The 27275-nt window shown below is 38.0% G+C and overlaps 1 protein-coding gene and 1 pseudogene across 1 annotated transcript; both read right to left on the bottom strand.

Annotated features, from left to right (window-relative positions):
- Positions 1–15177: 15177 nt before the first annotated feature.
- On the bottom strand, positions 15178–23653 carry LOC149245401 (peroxidase 5-like; annotated as a pseudogene).
- Positions 23654–24248: 595 nt separating this feature from the next.
- LOC149245400 (uncharacterized) lies at positions 24249–25606 on the bottom strand. Its single transcript, XM_089438211.1, has 3 exons — positions 25337–25606; positions 25131–25247; positions 24249–25058 (listed from the first exon to the last, which is right to left on the bottom strand). The coding sequence occupies exons 1-3, from the start codon at positions 25430–25432 to the stop codon at positions 24249–24251; spliced, it is 1023 nt and encodes a 340-aa protein (XP_089294337.1). The 5' UTR covers positions 25433–25606.
- Between the last annotated feature and the right edge of the window lie 1669 nt (positions 25607–27275).

Raw genomic sequence — 27275 nt, 5'->3', positions numbered from 1 at the left:
TTATCTTGGAAAGAAGGAAGATTTCCCCTCCAAAATCCCTCAAATAGTGGATCTGCTTCCCAACACTAGGAATATGCATTAAATGACATGGAATACATTCCTAGATTTTCTCAATCACTCAAGCTCCATAAATAATGCAATAATTTAATAATATCTTGTTGATTTATTATCCAATCTTGATCCTCCTGTAGTAGGGAGCAATTCCTTAGATTATCTCCTCCTCCAAATCTTCATAATCTACCTAATATTCTCACAATATTATACAAAAATAAATAATATTAGGCACAAATATTCAATTATCTTTAAACCTTCCTAATGAACATATTAAAGCTAAAAATATGTCATCTAATGGAAAAATGAGAGGTTTAATGTTCTGAAGGATGGTTATATTGGCCTTAATTTATGTCTAATTTGAAGGCCAGTCACTTAACTCCAAGCATAAGGTTGACTATATAGATAACATAGGACCAAGTTTTCCCTGAAATTTGTTCCATTGGTATGGAGTAAAGTAAAGTGCATGACCTTGTAGTTATGAGGGTGGCTTTTTCCCCTTGTAGGAATGACGAAACACATGATTTGTAAGGAAGAGGGGAAGGGTATCGTTAATGATGGAATCAATTCCTCCTCAACCACTCTTCCTTGTAAGTCACCCCAATCCTTACCACTTGGTTAGAGCTTGAAGGGAGAAATTTTCACTTTAGGATAGGCATATAGATTAAAACTAACTATGGTAATTGCATACCACATAGATAGGCTGCACATCATTTCAATTTAGTCATCTCTTGGGAATTTTAAGTTTTACTTGCAATTTTTTTTATCTCATGTACTTGTTATTTTGATTATTATTTAGCTCATAGTTATTTGGATGCCATTATTTATTTCTACTTGGGAATTTCCATTATAAGTATAATTTCCTTTTATATTTGCAAGTGCTATTTATTCGCAATTCTTGATCTAACACTAGTTTTTTAGGATTGCATATCATTGTATTTTAATTTCCATTTAAGCAAAAACTTGTCATTTACTTTGAGAAATTATTTGATTAAGCACTGGTCAATACTTCTTGTCTTTCGAATATATCAACTGATATTTCTCATGTATATATATATATGCTCATTTACATTTTCAAATCAAATTATCTTTGACAAGTATCTCCATTCACCTTGGTCTCCTAGAACCGCACATTTCACTTCATTAATCTTGTTTAGGGACCACCCCACTTAGCTTAACTAGGAGAGAGATTTAACAGAAGTTGGGATTAGGTGACAACCCCTTCTCTTAGTTGGCCACCAAGATTACCTTGTGGGGTTGAGGATTTTTCCCACACTAACCTAGGTCTGTAAGTGAGGCATCAATAGGCCCATGTGTCCTTTAGCTATAACAACAAGCAAGAAGAGGATAGAATATTAAAGGTAGGAAGGATTGGTTGTATTAGGTAGTTAACTTGCATGGAGCGGGGAAAAGGATAGAAAGTTAGTTAGTTTGGGGTAATTGGCTGCATAGGTAGTGAAGAGGAGACTCTCTCATGGTTCTCTCTCACACATAGACAATGAAAGGGAGAATGCATTCTCATTATCGTCTTGTGAATATGCACAGACAATAAAAGAGAGAGGACACAATGACAATTTTATAAGAAAATTCCGCCAAGGTTGGAGGTAAGAAAATAGAGAGAGTAGTGATTAAATCTCACAGAATTGAAGCTTTGGAGAGATAGAAACTACCTAAATAACCATCACAGAGACTTGATGGTTGAAAGCGTTATAGAGGGAAGAAACTTTCTTGTAAGGATAAAGAAACCAATGGAAGCTTGTGGAATAATGAACCTATTGGTTTGGGAAGAGTCATTCAAGTGCTTGTGAGGGTTGTTGAACCACCAAGAGTAGCCTTGGGGTTGAGTACCATGTTGTGTGTGTGTGCATAAAATTGTCTTTGTTTATTGTTTTGAAACAATACTATGTTAATTATAGGTGTTTTTTTTCCTATATGAACAATAATGATACTATTTTATGTACAAGATTTATGGAGTGCTTCATTTTTCGTGTGGAGTTTCTGTATAGGAATGGTTTCAAAATTATTTCTCCAGTAAAGGTTATTCATACGATCTTCCTAAGTGTGAATGTTGGTCTATGTGACTATGTGTGAAGAGGTGGATGACCTTTGCTAATTAATTAATTGATTGCAAGAAATTTTTTGAGTCCAGTGGTTCTTAGTTTCTAAGTCGTAGTCTTGGGTGAATGGAATTCATGTTTATATATATATATATATATATATATATATATATATATATATAAGTCGTAGTCTTGGGTGAATGGAATTCATGTTTATATATATATATATATATATATATATATATATATATATATATATATATATATATATATATAGATATATAGATATCTGTGTGTGTATGGGCGTGGGGGTGGGGGAGGGGTGTAACCAGAAGGAGAAGCGTTGGAGCCATTATGAGGAGGGGATTATCCTCCATAGAGCATATCACCGAGAGAGTGGGTCACTTGGTGCATGTGACCCGAGATGGAGTGCGTTAATGCATGAGTAGATAAATAGTGTGTTGACAGTGCTGGACCTACCAACATTCAGGGGATCTCCCCGGTATAAAGTCCCAACTAGACCTCACATCATTTGGTCTAGGAGTCCCATCCGTATGATGGTTCGGTTGCCATTATCTAAATATATGCCTTAGCTCTTGATTGTCAGCACATGAGAATGGTACACTTAGTCTTCAAAGAATGAGGTTTGTGTGCCTAGTGAGTTCTTAGTGTCAGTTGTGTCAAAGTTCTTTCACTGCAGAGGGAGAGGGTGAGAGTGAGTCTCAAGTCAAAAGGGAATAGTCCCAACTCTGTTAGAGACACACAACACAGCAAGACATGCACAAATTTTGGTGGAGTAGTCCACACGACCGCGGCAGTCATAAACACAAAGTGAACAGATAGAACGTACAACACCCAGCAGAATAGTCCACACAAGTACGAAAGGTGTTATAACAACTTTACAAGAATGAATCTGCCTAGTGTCAAGCGGAATAGTCCACAAGGGCAAGATAACGCTAACAACTGATACAACACATTTCCACTAGCATATGTGCTAAAACAACTGAAATAGTTCAACTATCTTAGTATAGGTTAAAGCAACATGAATTACAAGCGTCTAAAGAATAGTCTTACAAACGAATACAATACATGTGTGAAAACGTGTTGGCCTTTCAATAGGCTTCTGAATTAAGCGAAAGTTCCAAGACACATCCATACACTATACATCACTAACCCCAATAGCAGGGTGTTGGAGCCACTGCTCGCTCCTTAAAGAAAAGATTGCAAATTCTCAAGGCTATGTGAAAGGAGCCAATATGAAAATTCCTTTGCATGTACAAATAAGGGGTATACACAGTGAAGGGTGAAATTGACCCTTGTGACTATTTGACTTGACTATTCGCCTTACATGACTCTTTAACTTACATGACTCTTTGAATTCATCCGTGGGTATCTTGGACTTCCACGTTACATTACATTGATTACACAATTATGACCCAAAGTAGTGATGTGGTTGAGGTGACTCATGACACAACTGAACATGACATTGTTGGTATGCACATGTTGGTTGTGTTGTTCATGTCGACCTACAGTGTTGCTAAGTGATGAGTGTGCCTGTGGTGTACCATAGCTTCAAATCTGCATGTAAAAGTGCATGTAGTCTCCAATGGTCTTGGTGTTCGCTTGATGGTTCATGCATGTCCAAGTGTCTTCTTCTCTTGCTACTTGGTGTGCTTCGTGTGTTCGTCCAACCTTGAGCAATTATTCTAGCATGTGCTTCGTGTGTTCGTCCAACCGTGAGCAATTATTCTAGCATGTGCTTCATATGTCTCCTTCTCTTGCTACTTGGTGTGCTTTGTGTGTTCGTCCCCGTTCGTCATCACGCCATGTCTCATTCATGTACTTGTATTTGTAATCACTCATGATGAGATGACATTAAATCCAGAAATCCCCTAGTCTTCCATGATGCATCATCCTTTATTTTCGGGTTCAGGTGATGGGAGAGAGGACAAGGCTCCGAAATTGTGCAAATCACATTTCATGTTGGGATGCAGGGCTCCGGGGCACTATCTAGAAAAATTTCGCAGATGTCGCTGGGAGGCTAGGTTGAACAATCGACAATAGTAGTGACATTCTATGGGATCTGGCTCAGTTGGGAGGCAGAGGTTTGCAATTTTTCCCGGGAAGGCAGTGCGAGTAGCAAGGAGGACTCGTAGTGAAAACTGCACCTATTTTTAGAGGAGGCTCGAAGCAGGCTGCGAGAGCTTGCTAGCCAAAACTGCATAGAATTGGGAGGTGGTCATCGAGGACATGTCTTCACAATTTCTAGGTTAGGTGAGGTGTTAGGCAACCGATGGACAGTCCAAGAAAACTACGTAATTTTTAAGGAGAAGCAGCAGGCCAGTTGGGAGGAGGACTGACTTACAGAACTGTACAATTTTTGGAGATAGTGCAGTGACAGGAAACTAGTGTGTGTCCCTCTTGTCTGCGCAATTTCTTCAGTTAGCAGAGGCAGGCATGCTGATAAATTTTTCCCAATTTTATGGAGTGAATCCCAGGGTTACTGCCTAGTCAAATTCTCTGGTTAACCAACGGAAGCCATGATAAATAGGCTTGAGGGAAGCGCAGATTGAGATATCTTCTTGGAGAGCTTCTGCGCTGTTCTAGGTGACAGTCATCCAGGTTGATTCGAGGATCACGGAGTGCATACTGCCAAGAGGTAGCCTTAAGCTCTATGCAATTATGGGAAACATTGTTTGGTCATTGAGGGTTGAGATTGCATAGTGTAGCTCACTGAAGGTCCCGCTGATGGAGGGTGGTCTATTCAATAGATCTTCGACAAACTGGTTAAGTGTGTGATTGAGTGATCTCATGTATACATCACCTTGCGAACACACACTCAACATGACTCAATGGAAAGACACCTCAAACCAATAAGACAACCTGTCTCAGTGCGACTGACTGCAGGGCTGCCTAATGGTGTGCGACAAGTGCGACACTTCGGATAGACCTTCAGATGACCAAGACGACACTTGCGTGACAATTCTTACAACATTGTGTGTGAGTGTGATAGATACTTACATAGCGAATCTACCTATGGTTTTGTGCATGGTTTTCACACATGGTTTTGGGTGCGATGGTTTTCAGTCCATAGTATTGGATGCTTCGGCATGTATATATATGTATTGTAACACTGAAAGGAACGTAATGAAAAATCAAGCTAGTAGTCCCAATTTTTGGATTTGTATATGTGATTTATGTGTTATTCTCTTGCATTACTTATTTTTTGTGATTTAGAATTCGTATGCAGTTAATTTCAGTACGGGCTTAAAACCTACATTTGGTATTGGAGTTGTTTTGGCTTCAAGGGGACGCCTTTGTTTTTGAGCGGTTTCTCTCGGACTTTTGGTAAACCCTATTCAGTGGGATATCTGCAGGATCGACTCTGGTGGTGAAATAAGATGGTGATTAGTGGAAATATAGAGATCGAGAAATTTAATGCTCAAAGTTTTGAGTTATGGAAACTCAAAATGGAGGATCTGTTGGTGGATAAAGATCAGTGGATCATGGTAGATCCGAGTATTAAACCAACAGGAGTGTTCAACGAAGAATGGAAGAAGTTGGATCGGAAGGCAAAGAGCACAATACGATTGTGTGTCTCAGATTCAGTATTGCTGAATGTATTAGGGGAATCTACAACGAAGGCTTTGTGGGACAAGTTAGGGACTTTGTACCAATCTCAGTCTCTAGTGAATAAATTGTTCCTATGAAAAAAAATGTATATCCTGAGGATGAAAGATGGAGACTCGGTGACAGAGCATATGAACGCATTTAATACTGTGTTAAGCTAGTTATTGTCTGTTGATATTAAAAATTCAGATGAAGAAATAGTCTCATCCTTGCTGATGGAGGAGATGAGACAGAAAAATATGGAGAGCTAGAATGGTGATGCCTTGTCTACACAAGGAAGGTCCCAAAACATAAACAAAAATAAGTCATCGAGTGGGAGATCTAAATCTAGAGGGAGATCTAAATCTCCAGGAAAACCTGTAAAGGTTTGCTAGAAATGTAGAAAGGAAGGGAACTACAAAAGGGACTGTAAATATAAAGCTCCTGAAAAAGGAAAGGGATCTTATGATGCCCCTTCTGCAGAGGTGAAAAACACCTCAGATGAAGTTGGGGATGTGTACTTGGCTTCTTCAAGTACACATGTAGATCATCACGCATGGTTGATTAACTTAGGTGCATCCTTTCACTTCACTCCCCATAGAGAGTAGTTCTGCAAGTATGAGAAATATGATGGTGGTGATGTCCTCTTGGGGGATGAAAGGAAGGCTAAAATCATTGGTCGTGGAAAATTTAAGATGAATTTGCAAGGTTGAAGGATTAGAACACTTCCGGGAGTTCCGCATATTCCTACATTGGCGAGAAATTTGATTTATGTGAGCAAGTTGGATGATGCAAGTGTAAAGATAGTGTTCAAGAAGGATACTTGCAAGATGGTTCGGGGAGCATTGGTATTGATGCAGAGAGTTCAGATTGGAATTCTGTACAAGCTACAAGGTGGAATTGTTTTTTATGGGTGCAACAGTTCTGTGGTTCCTGAAAGTGGAGCAGAAAATCTAGTGGTCTTTGGAGAAAAGACCATGCTATGGTATCAAAGGTTTGGACATAAAGGAGAGAAGGTCCTTCAAATACTTCATGGTAAAGGTATGGTAGAAGGTATGACTAATAGCTCTCTGGATTTTGATTTATGTGAAAATTGTGTATATGGGAAGTAGAATTGGGTGAGTTTAACAAATATTAGAAATTATGCACAGTGATGTATTTGGACCTATGAAGGTTCCATCACTGGGTAAGTCTGTGTACTACGTATCATTTATAGACGAATTCTCAAGGAATACATGGATATATTTCCTTAAGAAGAAATCTAAAGTCTTTGATAGGTTTAAATAATTTAAGGCTCAGGTGGAAAACCAGACAGAGAAGAAGATAAAGGTGCTGAGGACAGATAATGGTGGAGAGTTTTGCAAGAGGGAATTTGAAGAATTCTCTAAGAAGTGCGGTATAGCATGGCAAAAGACGGAGACGGTATGCTCAGTGGTGCTGGGTTAGGACAAGAATTTTGGGTAGAGGCGATGGAGACAGCATGTTACCTGGTCAGCAAATCACCTTCATCAGCGTTGGAGGATAAGACTCCACAAGAGGTATAGACTGGTAAGAAACCCTCTCTTTCACATATGAGGGTATTTGGATGTGATGCATATGTACAAGTTCCATAGGAGAAAAGAACAAAGTTGGATAGTAAATCTGAAAAGTGCATCTTTATTGGGTATAAGAATGGCTTAAAGGGTTATAAACTTTGGAACCCAGTAACAAAGAAGGTTGTGTACAGTCAAGATGTGGCGTTCAGAGTGGTGGAATATGTTATTAAACACGAAGTCCAACCAAACGAACCTGAAAAGACAGAGTTTGAGCTAAAGGAGGAAGAATCAGACTCTACAATAGAAGAGGAATCAGAAGATGAAGAGCCACAAAATCCGGTTGTGAGAAGATCAGCTTGAGAAAGAAGGCAACTAGAAAGGTATAGTCCATTTGCTTTCTGTTCAAATTTTTCTTTATCTATTACTGATGATGATCCCAGAACTGTGAAGGAAGCAGTAGATTCAGAGGATGGCAAACTCTGAAGAGAGGCCATGGTTGATGAAATGACATTATGCACAAAAATGAGGCTTTGGATCTAGTGGAGTTTCCGGCTAGAAGGAAACCCATTGGAAGCAAATGGGTGTTCAAGAAGAAGACAAATGCAGAAGGAAAGGTGGAGAAATACAAAGCTAGGTTGGTAGAAAAATGTTATTCCCAGCTGCTAGGAATTGATTTTGGTGATATTTTTTCTCCTATTGCTAAGGTAGCTTCTATTAGATTACTTTTATGTGTTGTTGTTGCTTTTGATTTTGAGGTAGAACAAATGGATGCGAAGACAACATTTCTTCATGGGGATCTAGAAGAAGAGATCTACATGAAGCAAATTGAAAAGGCTTTGTGGTGAAGGGTAAGAAATAACTGGTATGGAAGTTAAAAAAGTATCTGTATGGGTTAAAATAGTCACCAAGGATGTGGTATTAGAAATTTGATACATTTATACAGGGACTTGGCTTCACCAGAAGCGAACCATATCACTGTGTGCATTTTAAATTAATTGGTGACCATGTTATTTATCTGGTCTTGTATGTGGATGATATGTTGCTGGTTGGAAATGAAAAAGAAATTATCTAGGATTTGAAGAACCAATTGTCCTCAAAATTCTACATGAAAGATGTTGGTGCTGCAAACTATATTTTGGGCATGCAAATTAAAAGAGATCGGGAAAAGAGGAAGCTCTAGTTAAACCAGAGGAAGTATGTTGAGACAATACTACAAAGGTTTAATATGCAAGATAGTAAATCGGTGAAGATTCCTATTCCTATAGGTGTGAAGTTATCCGCTGAACAATGTCCTAAGGAACAAAAAGAGGAAGAGGACATGTCCTGTGTTCCATATGCAAGTGTAGTCAGTAGCCTGATATATGTGATGGTTTGTACTAGACCAGATATTGCACATGAAGTGGGAGTATTGAGTAGGTTTATGTCAAAACCAGGGAAGTAGCACTCGACAACAGTGAAGCAGGTTTTCAGATATTTGCGTGGCACTAGTGATTATGGTTTGTGCTACCAAGGAAGACCAGGATTGGATAGAGTGTTGGATATTCATGGCTTTGTTGATGCAGACTGGGCTGGAGATCTGGATCAGAGAAGATCTACAAGTGGGTATGTGTTTAACGTATTTGAAGGTGCAGTTAGTTGGATGAGTAAGAAACAATCTGTACATAGTGGCACTATCAACTACAGAGGCAGAATACATGGCAGCCACTCATGCAAGCAAGGAAGTAGTTTGGTTGCAGAGATTGTGTTCAAGTATCGGGTTAGTATAGGGAGCTATAAGGATAGACTGTGACAACAAAAGTGCAATTTTCTTGGAAAAGAACCCTGCTTATCATTCAAAGAGAAATCACATTGATGTTCAAAATCACTTTGTGAGGGTTATGATAGAAGACAAAAAGGTGTTGCTGGTAAAGTTGGACACTTAGAAGAATACAACAGATGCATTGACAAAATGTGTGAGCTCTGAGAAGTTATATTGGTGTAGAGAAACAATGGGCATTGCAGGGCTTGATAAATGACTAAGCTCTCCTGTGGCCCCTTGTGGAAAGAAAACAACAAGTGGGAGAAGGTTGGGTTATGTTATATTCTTTCCACGACTAGCTCTCCTAGTTAACCGGGGGATTAGAGGGGGGCAGAGCCCCCCCTTCGTTACGCCAATTGTGCAGCAGGGGGGTCACAGGGGGTTTGAGGGGGGTTGTTAGCTCCCCTCAACGGGGTCTGGAGTAGTGTCCTGGGGAATTTTTTCTTGGACCCTATATTAGGTGGGTGGACCTACCTATGGTTTTGTGCATGTTTTTTGCACATGGTTTTGGGCGTGATGGTTTTCGGTCGATGGTATTGGATGCTTCAGCATGTATGTATATGTATTGTAATATTGAAAGGAACATAATGGAAAATCAAGCGGGTAGTCCCAGTTATGGGATCCTGGGGAAAATCTCTGCGTATATGTGTTTTATGTGTTATGCTCTCGCATCTTTTATTTTTTTCATTTTAGAATTCGTATGCATGTACTTTCTATACAGGGTTAAAATGTACATGCCTAAATTCAGTGGGAATGTAGAGAGAAGGCCTAAACAACACCTTAAAGATTTTCATGAATGCATGGAGAATAAGGTATTTCTCTTAAAGATGTACAAATGAATATGTTTATGTATTCGTTAGAGGACGGTGTTAGATTCTGGTACAAAACACTACCTCTTAGCAGCATATCTTCCCTAATAAGTTTTCATAAAGCTTTCAATCATTATTGCAGAGAATTATACCCATTGAATGATTTATTTGAAGATTGTTGAACACCTCTTAATGATGAATACATTCTCGAGGTTAATGACCCTATTGATGATATATGTGAGAGCCCATTCCAAGAAGATATCTACTCAGGTTAAGATGCATCACCCCATGAGGAAGAAATAGAAGAAGCAAACACCACTAAGCTGCAAATAAACTCTCAAAGGGTTTATTTAGTTGATTTTGTTGTTTCCCCTTCTTTTGATGAATATGACTCTGATAGAGAGTCAAGTGAGGTAGAGCTACCACACTCTCAATTATGGGAAACTGAAAAAGAAGAAGAGGCCCATCAGGAGGTCAGTAAAGAGGCTCCTGTCCATGATGCATATCTTTCACATGGAGAGCGAGATCAAGGATCTCCTCTAGTTTTTTGTTCATATTATTTAGAGGAGAAGGAAATGGCCATGGAGGTACAAAAGGAGCTATTTACCAGCAAGTGGGGAGCAAGCTCCCAACAACAAGTTTTTGAAGAAGAGTTCAAAGCCAAATTTGAGGAGTTGAATATTTTTTGTGACTTCCATGACCAAAATAGATCGGTTAGAAGACTGTATGTGAAGAAGAGGTTGCTACAAATATCCCTTGTCGATTCCATGACCACGTGGCTGAGTACATGAGCCTATTCTTAAGTCAACACCAGAGGTCATTTCAAGAGCATGTATTAGGTCCCTTGTTCAATTTTTTTTATGGTGCATGCTCATTTTAATTTTTGTTTTTCCACAGTGTAAAGGCATATGGAGCAGTACTCTAACGCTAGCCTGGCTCCATTGAAGGGTTGAACACACTTAGCTAAATTAAGTTCCATGCATAAGTAGGAATGTACATAAATAAACTCACTAGCTCAACATTTACTTTCAAGTTGTTAGAATTTTTATTTTTTCATTTTAGATTGAGGAGAAAAGTCCAATGGAGATTTTATTGGTTACAAAGATTCAAATATTACTGACTCCATACTCAATGGTGAAGGATACTGGTCTACAGGTTCTCAACACCTTTCTAGCAAGGCATTGTCCCCAGTAGGAGCCAATGTTTTCACTCACTACTTTATCAGTAATCAGTTGCTTCAAATGCCAAATAGAAGTGAAGTTTTATGCTAACTTTTGAGCCACAAAACCTATCAGGGATAAATGATACCCTCCCATTGTATAGTGCTCGAAACGAGATTTCTAATGGTATAAATAAGTCCAAAAAATCACTTGTGGATCAAAAGTTAGAGCCTATTGAAGATTGCCTTTGGAAAGCCCAGAAGACCAAGAAAAAACACTAAAAGATAAAGGCAAATCACATTGGAGGGCCTCGCAATACCGCAGTCCCATATCCTGCATGTCCTGCATCCCGCAAATCACATATCGACGACCCTGTGATCCCACATCCCACAGGTCTCGCACCCCATAGTCCCACAGTCAGAACAACCCCACACACTCCAAAACCTTGAAGGGGGTTGATCTTGTGATATATTGGTAAATCATCGAGGAGGCTGAAAATCATTAACAAGGAAAATACTCGACAAAACAAAGGCCGGGCCACCCCCTTCTCTCTCTTCCATGTGGCAGTATGACAGTACAACATATCAGTGATGGGCAATCTTGCACCCCACAATCCTGCAATTTCAGTGATCGACAAGGGTTCTCATTCCAAGACCCTATGAGGGGTCGATTCTGTGATACATTGTAAAAGTTCTGGGAAGGGCTAAAAACTGAATACAAAGGAAACCCATGCAAAAACAAGGTCGAGCAGGCCATTTTCTCTCTCTTCCTGGGGGCCACGTGACGCAATATGATTGATCCTTAGAGTTGACATGGTAGATGACAACATTAATGATGTGGCAATACGGAGGACATATGGCAATACGAATGTTAACGTTGCAGATGACACGCGTCACTCAATTTCATCGTTCTTAGGACTGAAATAGGGCAATTTCCGGGTGACACATGTCACCACTCACAAGGTGACACATGACAATGATGATGTCACCTCGCAGATCGATGATCGAAGTTGTTAAGGAGAAAAGCTAAAGGTAAAAGGCTATCAAGCGTTGGGATGCGAGATTCTAAGTAACAAATGAAAAGCCCCCCAGATGCAATAAGTTATTGCGCCATGATCTAAAAACATTTCATGTCTGGTATATCGAATGATACGGTGAAAGGGGCAATCAAAGGGATTTTTGTGTTATAAAGGAAAAAGGCTCCTAGACACCAGTCTGAAGAATTTAACGCCTAAAGGTTAAGCCCTTGGTCTTAGCCCTTGGTTACATGAAAATAACAACATAAGAGGGGCTATACGAAAGGGTGCTTAAGGGGAGGGCGAAATTCCCCTGTTTCACATTATTCTTAAAGGATAAGGTCTCGTAGCCATGGTGCTCCGGCAATGTTTTACAAAGATTTAAATGGGCAGATGGGTAGGCAGTTATGGTCTTAAGAAGAACAGGAAGTGCATTCAAAGCACGGGATGCGCTGATCCAAAGGAAGCCCACTGTGACATGAGTCTAAGAGTCAGTGCCGAATGAAATAAAGGCTAGAATGACAGAGTCGGTTCTGACAACAGCTTTGATAGTAAATCATGGGGGATGGTGAATTCAAACGAGATGTGAGCGCATTCATGAGAAAACTATTCTGCTACACACCTCTAGAGTCAGCGCTGAAGGAATTTAAGGGAGAATAGATAGTAAACAGGCCAAGCAGCATGGGAAGCACACTTTGATAGAGATAGGGCCTGATTTGAAGCTTTCACAAGGACCACAAAGGACCGCTTCCTCCACTCTTCCTCCAGTTTCTTTTGACTTTCTGTAGTATTCTATTTCCAAGAATGGATTCGATCCCAATTGTAATATTTATGTAGCAGAGCCTTACACTAGCCGAGACAACTAGTCTTGCAAACAGCTGGTGCTCTGGCTCAGAGATTTTTGTGATTCTAACTCAAGATCTCCCCCTTTTCTTATAAATAGGGGGAGAAATATTATAGAGAGGTTCCAGAATTTGTAACCTGAGCGGTCTAAATTTTGAGAAGCCATTTTCGTCCTATTTTCTTATTCATGGGCGACTTCACTGATATCGTGTTGAATGTATGGACTGGTTATTGGGAGCCTTTGAGATAAATGGCATTTCCCTCTTGATTCAATGCCTGATTAATGTGTAGCATGTTCCTCTCAGTAATCTCATTTCATCTGTGTTTTTTTTCCTTTGAAATAGTAAAATGAACACAGTTGGTTCCTCTTCAACTATGGATTTATCTTAGCTGCTCATAGAAGACATTAACTGTGCTTATCATAGACCTATATGTGTTATTCACTAGCATTTCAATACCTATAAAATTACAGATTTACTTGTGCATCTGATTAACCTGCAGGCCCTGTATTAGTCCAGATCTACGTTAGGTTTTGGCAGAGAATGGTACCCATGTCATTTTTGATCTGAAACCTTTTTTGGCACTCCTCTATTTCTATCATTTCACTGGAAAACCATGGTTTAAGATTATGTGTTGTTTACAACCTTATCCATCAAATTCCACTTTCTGCTGGAACATTACTTCTTAGGATTCTATTGTTACAGCCCTATGCATCAACTTCCCTCCTTCCTTTCCTCCTCTCCACCATTCTTGCAACTTCAATTTTAAGCTGTCTCATTTCCGTTTGTCAGCCACCAGAGGAAGAAGCCATTTCTCTTTGAGATTTCCCCAATATACCCCTAGCATTTGGATCCATGAGTTGGCCTGAATCTACCTCATTGAAGGCTTATTGAATCAAGCCCCTCTTATAACCTTTTTACGTGACAATTTGAGTGCTGCAAACCCCTCACATATAACCTTTCATGCACTCATCTATTTAAGATGTCCTAGACACTGGTCTACAATCAACCTAGAGGTTATCCCTAGGGAGCTTTATGTGTCTCCACCTGCACTTGTGCAGTATGTGCAAATTTTAGCTACAACAAAGTGGATAAATTAATAGCTTCCACGCACAAGGAATTGCATAAATCCTGGTAGGTAGTAGCGACTAGTAAACATACAAATTTACAATTTTACTCCTATATAAGGGTTGAAGTAAACATATATAATGGTGGGAAGTAACTCGTTGTAATTTACATCTTATTCCTAACCATTTTTTTATGCAAATACTTGCTTAAATTGTGGAGGGAAGTCACACATGATAAATATGTTATATACTTGAGTATGGACTATTTTCAAGGATTTTACTTTTAGATGTTTTTCTTGCAAAGCTTAAGAATTAAAAAACACCACACAACTATCTAAAAACCAAGAATGAATATTGCAACTATATCCATAAATTTAGGATAAAATATGTCAATCAATTATCTATATGGCATTATATTGTGCAACGACTGCAATAAGGCCTTCAAGCTATGTTCCAATCAAATGTTTAAAAAAATAATGATTTTTTAGTAATCTTGAAAATTATTAATTATTTTTCAAAATTAAACATTATAATTTGATTTGGTTAATCCTAAATTAATAGTGATTCTTACTTTGAAAACTAAAATCTTACTTTTTCAGAAAAACTAATACCTAGTAGTAATCTTTAGTGTGTGTGTGTATATATATATATATATATATATATATATATATATATATATATATATATCATAAAATGATGTATTTCCTATAAAATATTATGATCTCGATCTACATGAAACCTCCCCTTTCACATGCATTAGGATATGTTAGTTTTAAAATATTTATCTAACTAGCAGGAGAAATTTCCTAGAGAGTTATAGAAATTCCGGTCATATTTAGAGAAAATCCGGTAAGGATTTTTGTAAATCCAAGTTATAGTTGTTCAACTTCAAAATTTAAGTGTCTTAGACATTTTTGATGGTGCTGAATCCATTTCCACCATCAAAAACACAATTTAAACACTGCCTCAACAAAACTTTTTGAAATTATTTTGCTCGGATTCCAACCACTTGTGCCGTTAAACACAATTCCTCCGCCTATGTAAACGGCTCCCCAATCAAATGGAATACTCAACAAATGAAAAAAAAAAAAAAAAATTATAAAACAAACAATACTAGTAATGCACTAGTGAAATTGCACCCTACTTGGAATAAAAACATAAGATAATTGCAATAAATCATAGTTGGCTCTAGCATGTCCGGTTTCACAGTTCCTTCGCTTCCGTTTGAGTTTGGTTAGTTGACAATCCGGCAATTTTTCCTGATCACCCCCTGCAACCTGTCAACACATCTATTTCACCCATCTTCACCATTGCCCTTCCAAATTTCTTCCTCCAAATTGGAGTTGATCTTCACCATTCTGACTGTCGATGGACTCGACATCAACGTCGGATCAGAGGTCAACACTCCACGTTTTACTTGAAGATCAATGTAATATTTATCATCTAATTGTCTGGGTGTCAATGAATCCAATGTTAGAAATTCTACAGTTTCTACAATGATTCTTCATGCGGAATAAACTCAAAGAATCATTAAATCTTAATGCCCAGGGATACGAGTTACCTCCAGCCATTGGTGATGTTCTGATGGAGGCCACAGTCCACTTGCTTGCTTCTTCTTCAGCACTCCAGCTACAATCCAAGCAAAAGAACACAATAATTTTGAAGGCACTTCCAAGCTCTGCTATCTCAGCTAGATGGTGTAAAACTGAAGGGGGTTGAGAGATGAGCTTGGGGACCAAACAGATCAACATATAGCTAAGCTTCCATCAAGCTTCTCATAGCTATGTGTTAGATGTCCACAAATCAAGGCAGAGAACTCGAATCAAAGTGATGGACCACTTTAGTAGCTCCTAATTACAAAATTAGTAATTGCAGTTGCCTTTTCTTAACTTAAGGAAACTACTGCAGTTGGTTTCCATAAGTTAAGGAAAGACTGCAACTCCATAATTATAGGCAGCAATTTGTGCAAAATTAATGGAGCTAACATTCTCCCACTTGGTCCATACTTCCAAACTTAATGTCTCAACTTAAAAACCATTGATAATCTGTATTAAGTAGTAGATACATGAATCATGGCGATAAGTCCTCTAATGACGAGTATTATCTTCCATGTATTACTATGCATTTATTCTTATTATAATTTATGTGGCAACAATTTCTTAATGAATAAAACTTATGTTTATTCTTGGTCCTTCTTAAATGAATTTTCTCAAATCAACTTAAGGTGCACATAAATATGAGAAAAAACATCACAATAATTAAGAATTTCATTAACATAACATTGTCCATACAATGAGAAACTACATAATGGAACCAAGTCCCATATTCATTACATGATCCTTGAATTTAAACGGTGGCATGCCCTTAGTCAAAGGATCAGCGATCATTAACTCAGTGCTGACGTGCTCAATGACCACTTTCTTTTCTTTAACACGTTCCCTTATAGCTAAATACTTAATGTCGATGTGTTTATTTCGACTCCCACTTTTATTGTTTTTAGCCATAAAAACAGCAGCGAAATTATCACAATATATTCTCAATGGCTTAGAGATAGAATCCATAATTCTAAGCCCAGAAATGAAACTCCTAAGCCATACACCATGTAAAGTAGCCTCAAAACAGGAGACGAACTCGGCTTCCATAGTGGAAGTGGCAATCAAGGTCTGCTTGGCACTCCTCCATGATACAGCTCCACCGGCCATCATAAAAATGTATCCTGATGTTGATTTGCATGAATCAACACATCCAGCAAAGTCAGAATCTGAGTAGCCAATTACTTCCAAGCTGTCCGTCCGTCTATACATAAGCATGTAGTCTTTGGTTCCTTGAAGGTACCTCATCACTTTCTTTGCAACTCTCCAGTGGTCTAAACCTGGATCACTCTGATATCGTCCCAACATTCCCACAACAAATGCAATGTCAGGTCTCGTGCAAACTTGAGCATACATTAGGCTTCTGACAGCAGAAGCATATGGAATGTTCTTCATTTGTTCCCTTTCAAAGTCGTTCTTCGGGCATTGGTTCAAATTTAACCTATCACCCTTCACAATGGGAGCTACACTTGGTGAACAATCCTTCATCCGAAATCTCTCTAAAATTTTATTAATATAGGTTTCCTGTGACAGACCCAAGATGCCTCGAAATCTGTCTCTATGGATCTTAATGTCAATGACATAAGATGCCTCACCCATATCCTTCATATCAAAAATTTTAGAGAGGAATTGTTTCACCTCATGTAGAAAACCCTTATCATTGGTTGCTAGCAAAAGGTCATCCACATATAAAACAAGAAAACAAATCTTACTCCCACTAACTTTCAGGTATATACATTGATCCATAATGTTTTCTACAAAACCAAAAGAAGAAATTACATTATGGAATTTCAAATACCATTGGCGGGATGCTTGTTTTAAACCATATAATGACTTTTTGAGCTTGCAAACCAATTGATCACCATCACTAGAGGGGAATCCTTCAGGTTGTTTCATGTAAACCTCCTCCTCTAGATCTCCATTAAGAAAAGCCGTTTTCACATCCATTTGATGCAACTCCAAGTCAAAATGGGCTACTAATGCCATAATAACGCGCAAGGAATCTTTCTTAGATACAGGAGAAAAAGTCTCTGTGTAGTCGATTCCTTCTTTCTAAGTGAATCCCTTCGCAACAAGTCTTGCCTTGTATCTCTCAATGTTGCCCAATGAGTCTTTCTTTGTCTTAAAGACCCATTTACATCCAATGGCTTTTTCACCATTAGGCAACTCAACAAGATCCTAGACTTCGTTACTCTTTATGGAATTCATCTCTTCCTTCATGGCATTGTACCATAGTTCTGATTCTTTGCAACTCATGGCTTGTGAAAATGACTCAGGATCATTTTCGGCTCCAATGTTGTAGTCAGATTCTTGTAGATACACAACATAATCATTAGGAATTGATGATCTCTTAGGTCTAGTAGATCTTCTTAATGTTGTACCATCATCTTCCTGAGAAGTATGTGGTTCAACTTGTTGTTCAAAAGTTCCTTGCAACTCTTGAACTCCTTGATCTACTGGAATATCGTCAGCAGCTTGTGGAACTTCAACAATTGGTTGTTCAACACCAGTTTGTACTTGAGGGGTGCTATGAACAATAACCAATCTATCACTTGAAGTGGAAGGTTGAGATTCTGAATGATCCTTCTCAGAAACTATGTTTCTGGTTTGATCGCTCCCACTGATCAAGTCATTTTCAAGAATCTTTGCATTTCTTGATTCCACAATCCTAGTGCTGTGAGATGGACAATAAAATCTGTAACCTTTAGACCTTTCAGCATATCCAATGAAATACCCACTAATGGTCCTTCGGTCCAGCTTCTTCTCTTGTGGATTATAAATTCTCACTTTAGACGGGCATCCCCAAACGCGCATATGTCGCAAACTCGGTTTCCAACCTTTCCATAATTCAAATGGCGTTTTAGGAACCGCCTTGGTTGGAACTCGGTTTAATATATACACTGCTGTCTTAAGTGCTTTAGTCTACAAGGATTTAGGAAGATTGGAGCTGCTAAGCATACTCCACACCATGTCCAATAATGTTCGATTTCTTCTTTCTGCTACACCATTCTGGTCGGGTGAACCAGGCATGGTGTATTGGGCAACAATCCCATGCTCTTGAAGAAACTTAGCAAATGGCCCAGGTGTTTGTCCATCTTCTGTGTATCTACCATAATATTCTCCACCTCTATCTGATCTCACGATCTTAATTTGCTTGCCGCATTGTTTCTCTACTTCAGCCTTAAAGATCTTAAAGGCATCTAATGCTTCGCTCTTTTTATGAAGCATGTAGAGATACATATATCGTGAGTAATCATCTATAAAGGAGATGAAGTATCTCTGACCATGTGAGTCCATGTCTGGACTACATATATCAGTATGTATGATCTCTAATATGTCCGAACTCCTATTGGCACCTTTCTTTGACTTCTTGGTCTGCTTTCCCTTTATGCAGTCCACACAAGTCTCAAAATCAGTAAAATCTAGAGTATTAAGTATTCCTTCATTTACCAATCTTTTAATTCTATCTATGGAGATATGACCTAGTCTCTGGTGCCATAATGTAGAGGAATCTTCATTGATAACACATCTTTTAGTGCCAGTGTGAACATGCATTGAATCATAAGTGACATTGTTTTGTAAATTAATGCAGTAAAGACCGTTAGACAAAATACCATTCCCAACATAATCAGATTTATAGAATAGACTGAAAGATTTTTCTGAAAAGTTTAAGGAATATCCGAAAGGTACAAGCCTTGAAACTGAAATCAAGTTTCTAGAAAAACTTGGAACATAAAAGGTCTTTTCTAATTCCAAAACAAACCCACTACTTAAAGTTAACTAACACGTTCCTATAGCTTCCACATGTGAGCCCATCTTGTTTCCTGTTAAGATGCTTTGCTCACTCCCCACTGGTTTCCTTAGGTTTTGCAAACCTTGTAAGGAATTCGAAATGTGAATTTTTGATCCAGAATCAATCCACCATGTGTTAATATTAACGTTGACCATATTAGATTCATAACAAACAAATGAGATTATTTCCTTAAGTTCGGGAATGTCACAACGAATTTCAGAGAAATTTCCAGGTCGTACTGCTGCATCAAAATAAAGAATCACATGCTTATGTTAAAATTGAGGCTTAATAAACTTTCATGTTTTACCAATGTAAACCATGCTAAAAAGAATTGAATCAAATGACATAAAAATTGCCTGTGGGCCAAATTTTTAATTCAAACAGATTCAATAAAACTTTATGATAAAACTTATTAATTTATAACTCCTGTGGGTAGGTTATGAAATTTTATCCTAATTAATTACATAAATACAATAAAGATTCCTGTGGGATAAAATTTATTATATTCGGTGTAATTAATTACAATTTAATGTCTAAATAATCTTTATGTGATCTAACCAATCAAAATATATAATTTTATTTAATTAAAGATGTTGTGGCTATTCTCTAATTAATTAAAATTATATGGATCACTAGACATTATTTTGCTGCATAAACTAAATTTAACCAGAGAGAAAAATAATGTTTACTGAAGGGAGTAAGTCAAAATGACATTTTAATAAACTCCATATAACTGTAATAATTTTCCAGCAAAATCAAAAATCAAGGTTAAAGCAGTCAGCATTACCGAAAATGACTACAAATTGATTGTTCAATTTATAAACTTAACCCGGAGATTGACTGAAGCAGCGTTGATCTACTTTGCACTTGCATAGCAAATGCAGTTCGAAGGCTAGCTGGCTTGACTTCAGGCTCCGTCCTTAAGTTTATAAAACAACAAAAATTGACCAGCAAACAAGCTATTTTGCTCACAAGATAAATAAAATTAAAATTAAATTTACATTCCTTAGTCTAACTGTCCCATAATTTATTTAAGACTAATTCTTAAATTAATTACAAAATGGGCTCTAAAAAGTTATAAATTATTTCTTTAAATAATTTGCAAAAACTGCAAATTTGAAATAATTTGAAACAAAAGACTAAACCATTTCAAATATTGAAATATTGAAATATTTAAGAATGCATAAACTATTTCCTTTAACATGACTCATATAAAAAAGAATAGACTTCACAAACATTTCATGTTCATACCCGAGATTTTGGTGAAAGCCTTCATGTCATGTGCATGTTCTTGAATAAATCAAGTCATATATTGACCTTGCCATTTACTTTAAATATACATTTATAAAATCATCTATGATGCAAGCAAAAAGTAAATTTTACAATAAATATGTAATAAAAATTATAAAATTTATTTTGCATTGTTGATTTTATATAGTTATCCAAATTAACTATATAAATAAAAATATATATAACCAAAACAAAGAAACATAATCAAAAACATATACCATGCCACGTATTTAGTTAACGTTGGATTTTGTTTTACATGGTATTACCCTTTGATCATATACATAACGGTAAACCTATATTATATTCAATTTTCACTTATAACTCTTTACCAATATCGTTTTTTATTGAAACCTTAGTGGTAAAGGTATATTATATTCAATTTTCACTTATAACGATGTGTGTTTTATGATAAACATAATAATGGTTGCATCGGACAGGTAACAATTTACCATACCATATAGTCACAATACCATATAAATTTCAAACAGAAAACGTGGAATACAAATTTAAGCAGACGAAAGAACGAAAAGGGACAAAACAATAAAATTTATGTTGTTCGACATTTCCACGGTGGGATGCATAGTTCATATATATAATGCAATGAATAATGTCCTAAATTGCATAGACCACCTCTCTGCTCCACTTTCCGTGATTGAAATTGATTTCGGGATCTCAGATTAAATAGTCAATTAAATTACCATGAACACGAACAAGCTTTCCGAGCTTTGGATTTTCATGACTGACTTCATGCGGATGGCAGATTCCCACATCCAATCATTACGAAGCAAACTCAAAATTAATAGTCTTTAAATTTCGGATCGTGTGGCTTTACAGAAATTTAATTCCAAATGCATTACTGAAACATATTGGCAAAAATTAAAGCAAATAGCAAAGACCTGGTTTGGTCTTTCGTGTGGAATTGCATTTTCAATTACAAAGTTTAAGACTCGTATTAAAGTTTCGTAACCTTGCCATGCTATATATCGGTTCAAATGAAAAAGTGTGGTTTCAGAACCATAGAGTAATTAGAACTCCTAGCGAAATTAAATAAACGACAGTTTGACATTTGTTGTGGACTTACATTTACAGGCACAAAAATCAAGCTTCCCAACCGAAACGAATATCTATAATCACTCTCTCTTTCAAGCTCAAACTTAAGAGCTCGCAGAGTAGTCCCAATATACTGTTTCTTTTTCTTGGAGTTGATAAATTAAAGTTAAAAAAGCCCAAAATATTTGAAGAGGCGTAACAAACACTAGACACTTCAAAGTTGTGCTATTACTTAGCGAATTTCGTTAAATCTGGCAGAAACAGTGAATTATGTGCTTCAGCAGGAAAACCCAGAAAATTGTCGAGTTTTGGTTTTCCAGTTTGGAAGTGGAAAACTGAAGAAATAACGCCTAGTAAGCTTGCACTTCCAATTTGGCAGCAAGTTAAAGTTTAGCATTAGTCGACTCAAAGGAGCGAGGAGTCGAAACGAAATTACGAATCGAAAAGTGTGAAGCAAAAACAGGGTACTCTTTGAAGCCATTATTTATAAGTAAATCTCACACCAAGACAGAGGTAAAATTTCGCTCTGATACCAAATGTTAGAAATTCTACAGTTTCAACAATGATTCTTCATGCGGAATAAACTCAAAGAATCATTAAATCTTAATGCCCAGGGATACAAGTTACCTCCAGCCATTGGTGATGTTCTGATGGAGGCCACAGTCCACTTGCTTGCTTCTTCTTCAGCACTCCAGCTACAATCCAAGCAAAAGAACACAATAATTCTGAAGGCACTTCCAAGCTCTGCTATCTCAGCTAGATGGTGTAAAACTGAAGGGGGTTGAGAGATGAGCTTGGGGACCAAACAGATCAACATATAGCTAAGCTTCCATCAAGCTTCTCATAGCTATGTGTTAGATGTCCATAAATCAAGGTAGAGAACTCGAATCAAAGTGATGGACCACTTTAGTAGCTCCTAATTACAAAATTAGTAATTGCAGTTGCCTTTTCTTAACTTAAGGAAACTACTGCAGTTGGTTTCCATAAGTTAAGGAAAGACTACAACTCCATAATTGTAGGCAGCAATTTGTGCAAAATTGATGGAGCTAACATCCAAATGCACAGTTGGATCAGAGTTTGAGTTAGAAGTAGGGATTGGGCATTTGGCTTTCAGTGACAAAGCGAATCGAGAATCCATACTGGGGTCCTGATGACCTGTTCCACTGAAATTGTAAAGCCTGTTTGCGCTGAATGAAGAGCAATGAGAAACCCCGATAGAATGCGCCCCTGAAAATATATTAAATTATGTTAAAATACGATTGATGCTCATCATTATCGTTAATCAGTAGCAGTCGGACGGTGACCAATATTTTGCAGCGAAAATTTGTGTGAGTTGGTTTACATTAAATTGTGGAGCAGGGAGATTCCCTGGGATGTCTGATGCTCGAGAGATCCTTCCGTCTCTTCGTTCTGCTGACACTTCCCAAATTAATCCGCCAGCCTGCGGGAATACCAATATACAGAAATATGAATATAAAGATACAGTTACAATATGACAGAGCGATAAAGAGAGGGTATGGGTAGGTGAATTACATGGTGGGCGCTATCTCTTGCAGCAAAGGCAAGGATGTCAGTGCATGAGACGACGTTCGGGAATTTGTCCTCCAAAATGGACTTTACTTCATCAATTATTTCGAACCCATGGAGGCTCGGATTGTTCGCGGGTGATTCCTTCTCTGCTTGATTTCCTGCTGTAGAATCTATCAATATTGATCCATCGCAACCCTGCAACCACCAATGACCAGATTATGGCATGAAATTGATATATACCACTACATATACGATATGTAACTATAAGAATGTATAGTTACTCTCACAAAGCAGTCGTGGAAATGCATTCTGATGAGAGCAGGTGCAACGGCAGGATTTGCGGTCACGGCTACGCTTACAATTGCCTCCGCCTCAGGGCACCTATCGTGGTAGTAACCCACCTTTAACCCATTCTCATTCTTTACTATCACAAGAGTAGATGACACTGCTACCATTAACATTGCAATATTAACTAAACTAAGCAGACAGTGATGATCAATTGATCGATAGTCCATTTGGAATGATGGAATCAATTAAAGATGAAGTGACAGACGATTCAACATTGCAATATTAACTAAATTAAGCATACAACGATGATCAATTGATCGATAGTCCATTTGGAATGATGGAGTCAATTAAAGATGAAGTAACAGACGATTCAGTGTTCGAGTGGGGGCAAGGGTTAAATTTGACGGGTGACCCTACGCGTTAAGGAATGTTTTTTATGACGTTTTTATTTTTAAACTGCCCATCATATGATTTTTAAAATTTATTTGTACAAGTTTCATCTAATTTCAAATTGTACTCATAATTGTTCAAATTTTTCATTTTTTGTTGTACAATTCGGCTCAAGTCTCATTGCTACACTTTGTTTTCAGACCTGCTGATCAAATTTTTCTGCAAATTTTCTAGATTGTTCAAATGTTCTGAGTTTTTTTGTTTAAAATAGAAATACTGATAAAATAGATGGGAAATATATATAGAAACAACAAAAAATAATATTATGAAATGAAAAAATATATATTCATAATTATATTTATGCATACACTACTAGCCAAAATTCAATTCAAGAAAATAGTAATGCACGTTAACAGAAACAAGGTAATTTACAGTACCATTTTGGTCCGAACTAGGTTCTGGGCAGACGTTGACAGCAGTAATTGGAACCACATTCATCACCGGAAAGGGAAATGTGCATCCATCCCGCTCAATTTCGGGCTTTTTCAGCTCACCGCTTGTCTGGCAATCATCAAGCCCCTTACTACTCTCATCGATCTCTTCAACAATGGGAGTACCGAAACAACCACCATAATTATATTTTTCCAAATCTTCAGTGACCTCAATTTTCGGCTTTTTCAAAACACTGGTGGCCGGAGGCAGGACGAAAGGTGGTGGCTCGCAGGCAACTCTCTTCCCTCTCCCTTCAATCTCATTTTCGCAGGTAATTCTCTTCCCTCTCCCTTCAATCTCAATCTCGTTTTCGCAGGCAATTCGCTTCCCTCTCCCTTCAATCTCATTTTCGTTTTGAAGCCGTGAACTAACTCGTTGGCCGCTGGCAGAGGCAGAGGCAGACACAGAGGAAGCGAAAGAGCCAATTCTGTGCCTGGAACTTCTACGGGGAGGGGAAGAGGGAGCCTCTGCTGCTTCCTCCTCAATGGACACACCATTTCCACCATGGAAACCCTCCTCTACGTCTACGATTTCCTCATTTTTGGGTTTATTAACCAAAGCACTGCGAGCTCGAGTCAAGGGAGGCACAAATTCATATTCACATTCATGCTCACTCTCAGTATCACCGTAATCATCATCAAATTCTTCAACTGTCCGTTTACCCCGCCTCTTTCCTTCTTTTCTCTTGTGCTGAAACAAAAAGCCCAATTACTTACATGCAAGTAAAGAAACTATCTATATATACATAAAGACAGCACATACTTCTACCTCCAGCTCTTCTTCCCGCGACTCGAACTGTTCTTCCCGCGATTCGAACACAGCATCTGCCAAAACTCTGTAGCTTTCGGCCTCTATGAGAGGCCACTCATTGTCATATACCTGTACCAGAACGCCCAAAATAAAATAAAAAAAATCAAAATGCAATAACTATCATACATGGAATTATACAGCTGAAAATGCAAGTATACCTTCAGCAAACGCTTCAGGACTGGAGATACATCATTACTCGTAAGGCCTAGAGGCTTCATGGCCTTCAGAGCTCTCACGAATTTCTCGTTCCCCATTTTTTCCCAGCTCAAATATGTTAGCTTTCTCAACCTCTATGCAGAGACGGGTAAAATTCAAAGCGAAAAACAGACATACACGTGCCGCGCTCTCTAGCTGGGTCTCCTTGCATGAAGCACGCGACGCCGAAGAGCAGGAGGTGACGACTGCTTTCTGTGTTACAGGGCAGCCTTCTGAATGAATTATGATATTAATAATAACTTGCAAGTTTAGCGTTTACTGATAAAGGACAGTGATCGGATGGCATTCAATTCGCATTCAGATTTAGCGCTTGAACATTTACCACTGGTCTACTGTAAACTTACCAAGTTTAGTGTTCACTGATAAAGGACAGTGATCGGATGGCATTCAATTCACATTCAGGTTTCAATTCACATTCAGATTTAACGCTTGAGCATTTACCATTGTAAACTTACCATTGTACCAGACTACCGCGTGTCTAGGTTCCCGGCCGGAGATTATAACTTACATTGTAACTTATAACTTACATTAAAACTTACATTGTAATTTACAGCGTACAGGTATGACATAAGGTTAAATATTTTGGCTTTGTCTAGGTTCCCCGCCGGAGATTATAACTTACAGCCTACAGTTATGACATAAGGTTAAATATATATATAAAAAAAATTTATAAAAAAAAAAATTTAAACTTTTAATTTTTAAACCTGCGCGTCAATATGACGTTTTTGGAAATTAATGGCAAGTTGCTCATGATGTGGAAATTTAAAACTCAAACGTATTTTACGGGTAAAAAAGAAAAATACGGACATACGGGCGTCAAATTTAACCCCTGAGTGGGGGGAGCAAAGAAGCAAACAATCTTTTGCGTAATTTGACAAGCACTTGCTGTTGCTGTTGGGGAGAATTGCATAATGGATATGAATGAAAATAGTGGCGTCATAGTATTTAAAGGCGTGCCACCTTGGAGAGTAAGTGGGTGGGGATGTATGGCAATGGCAAATTTGACCGGCATATAGAGACACATGTACATTGAAGAAGCAGCACGGTGTTGGGTGGAATCACTCAAATGAACATTTCTCGGTTTCATCCAGCCATTTCTCGATTTCATTCGGTCGTCTACCGAGGACGAGGAATTGCTCGGAATTGCTCCGAGTAGTTGGAATATAAGTAAAAATAATTCAAAAAATCTGATAGAAACACTGTTTGAATTGTGTTTTATGGTGGAAATAGATTCAACACCATCAAAAATATCTAAAATACATAAAAATTTAAAGTTTAACAACTATACATTAAATTTACAAAAATCCTGACTAAATTTTCGTGAAATATAATCAAATTTCCATAACTTTCGGAGCGAACTCCTCAGCCTCCTTAGACTACTGTTATTCTACTGCTATAATAATAAACTGTTTAACACAAGTGGCAGTGGCAGGCACCTCGAAGATGACGCAAGAAAAGTGGCAGTGGCAGGCACCTCGAAGATGACGCAATTTCTTGTTTCCTTTGTCTCACCAAATGCATTGAAGGCGCCGCCGGCAGAGAAGTTGTTCAAATAAGACGGCAACCATTTCTGAGGAGGAGTATGGAGGAGTAGTATAGGAGTAGTCTATACTGCGACTTTTTAGAATCTGATGTGACCATCTAGGTTTTCCGCCAGTTGTACCGCGCTCGCCGATTTCTGACTTACACATTGAATGTCTCGGTAACTTATTTGTGCAGCCAGCATTAATACAAGACTGCTACTCCCACTCCCATTTGAATTTCACGAAATTGCCTCCGCGTCAATTTGAATTCAAATTTTACATCTCGGCGCGCATTTGAATATTACATCGGCCAAAGCGAGTGGAGCTATCATGGAATTCTGTTAGGGTATTTCTTCCT

The sequence above is a fragment of the Pinus tabuliformis genome, chromosome 7 (genome assembly GCF_031772625.1).
Source record: "Pinus tabuliformis cultivar Carrire ecotype Pingquan chromosome 7, CPIR1, whole genome shotgun sequence".
Classification (NCBI taxonomy): Eukaryota; Viridiplantae; Streptophyta; class Pinopsida; order Pinales; family Pinaceae; genus Pinus; species Pinus tabuliformis.
The sequence above is the reverse complement of the archived record's forward strand: the minus strand, read 5'-3'. Positions and strand labels throughout refer to the sequence as shown.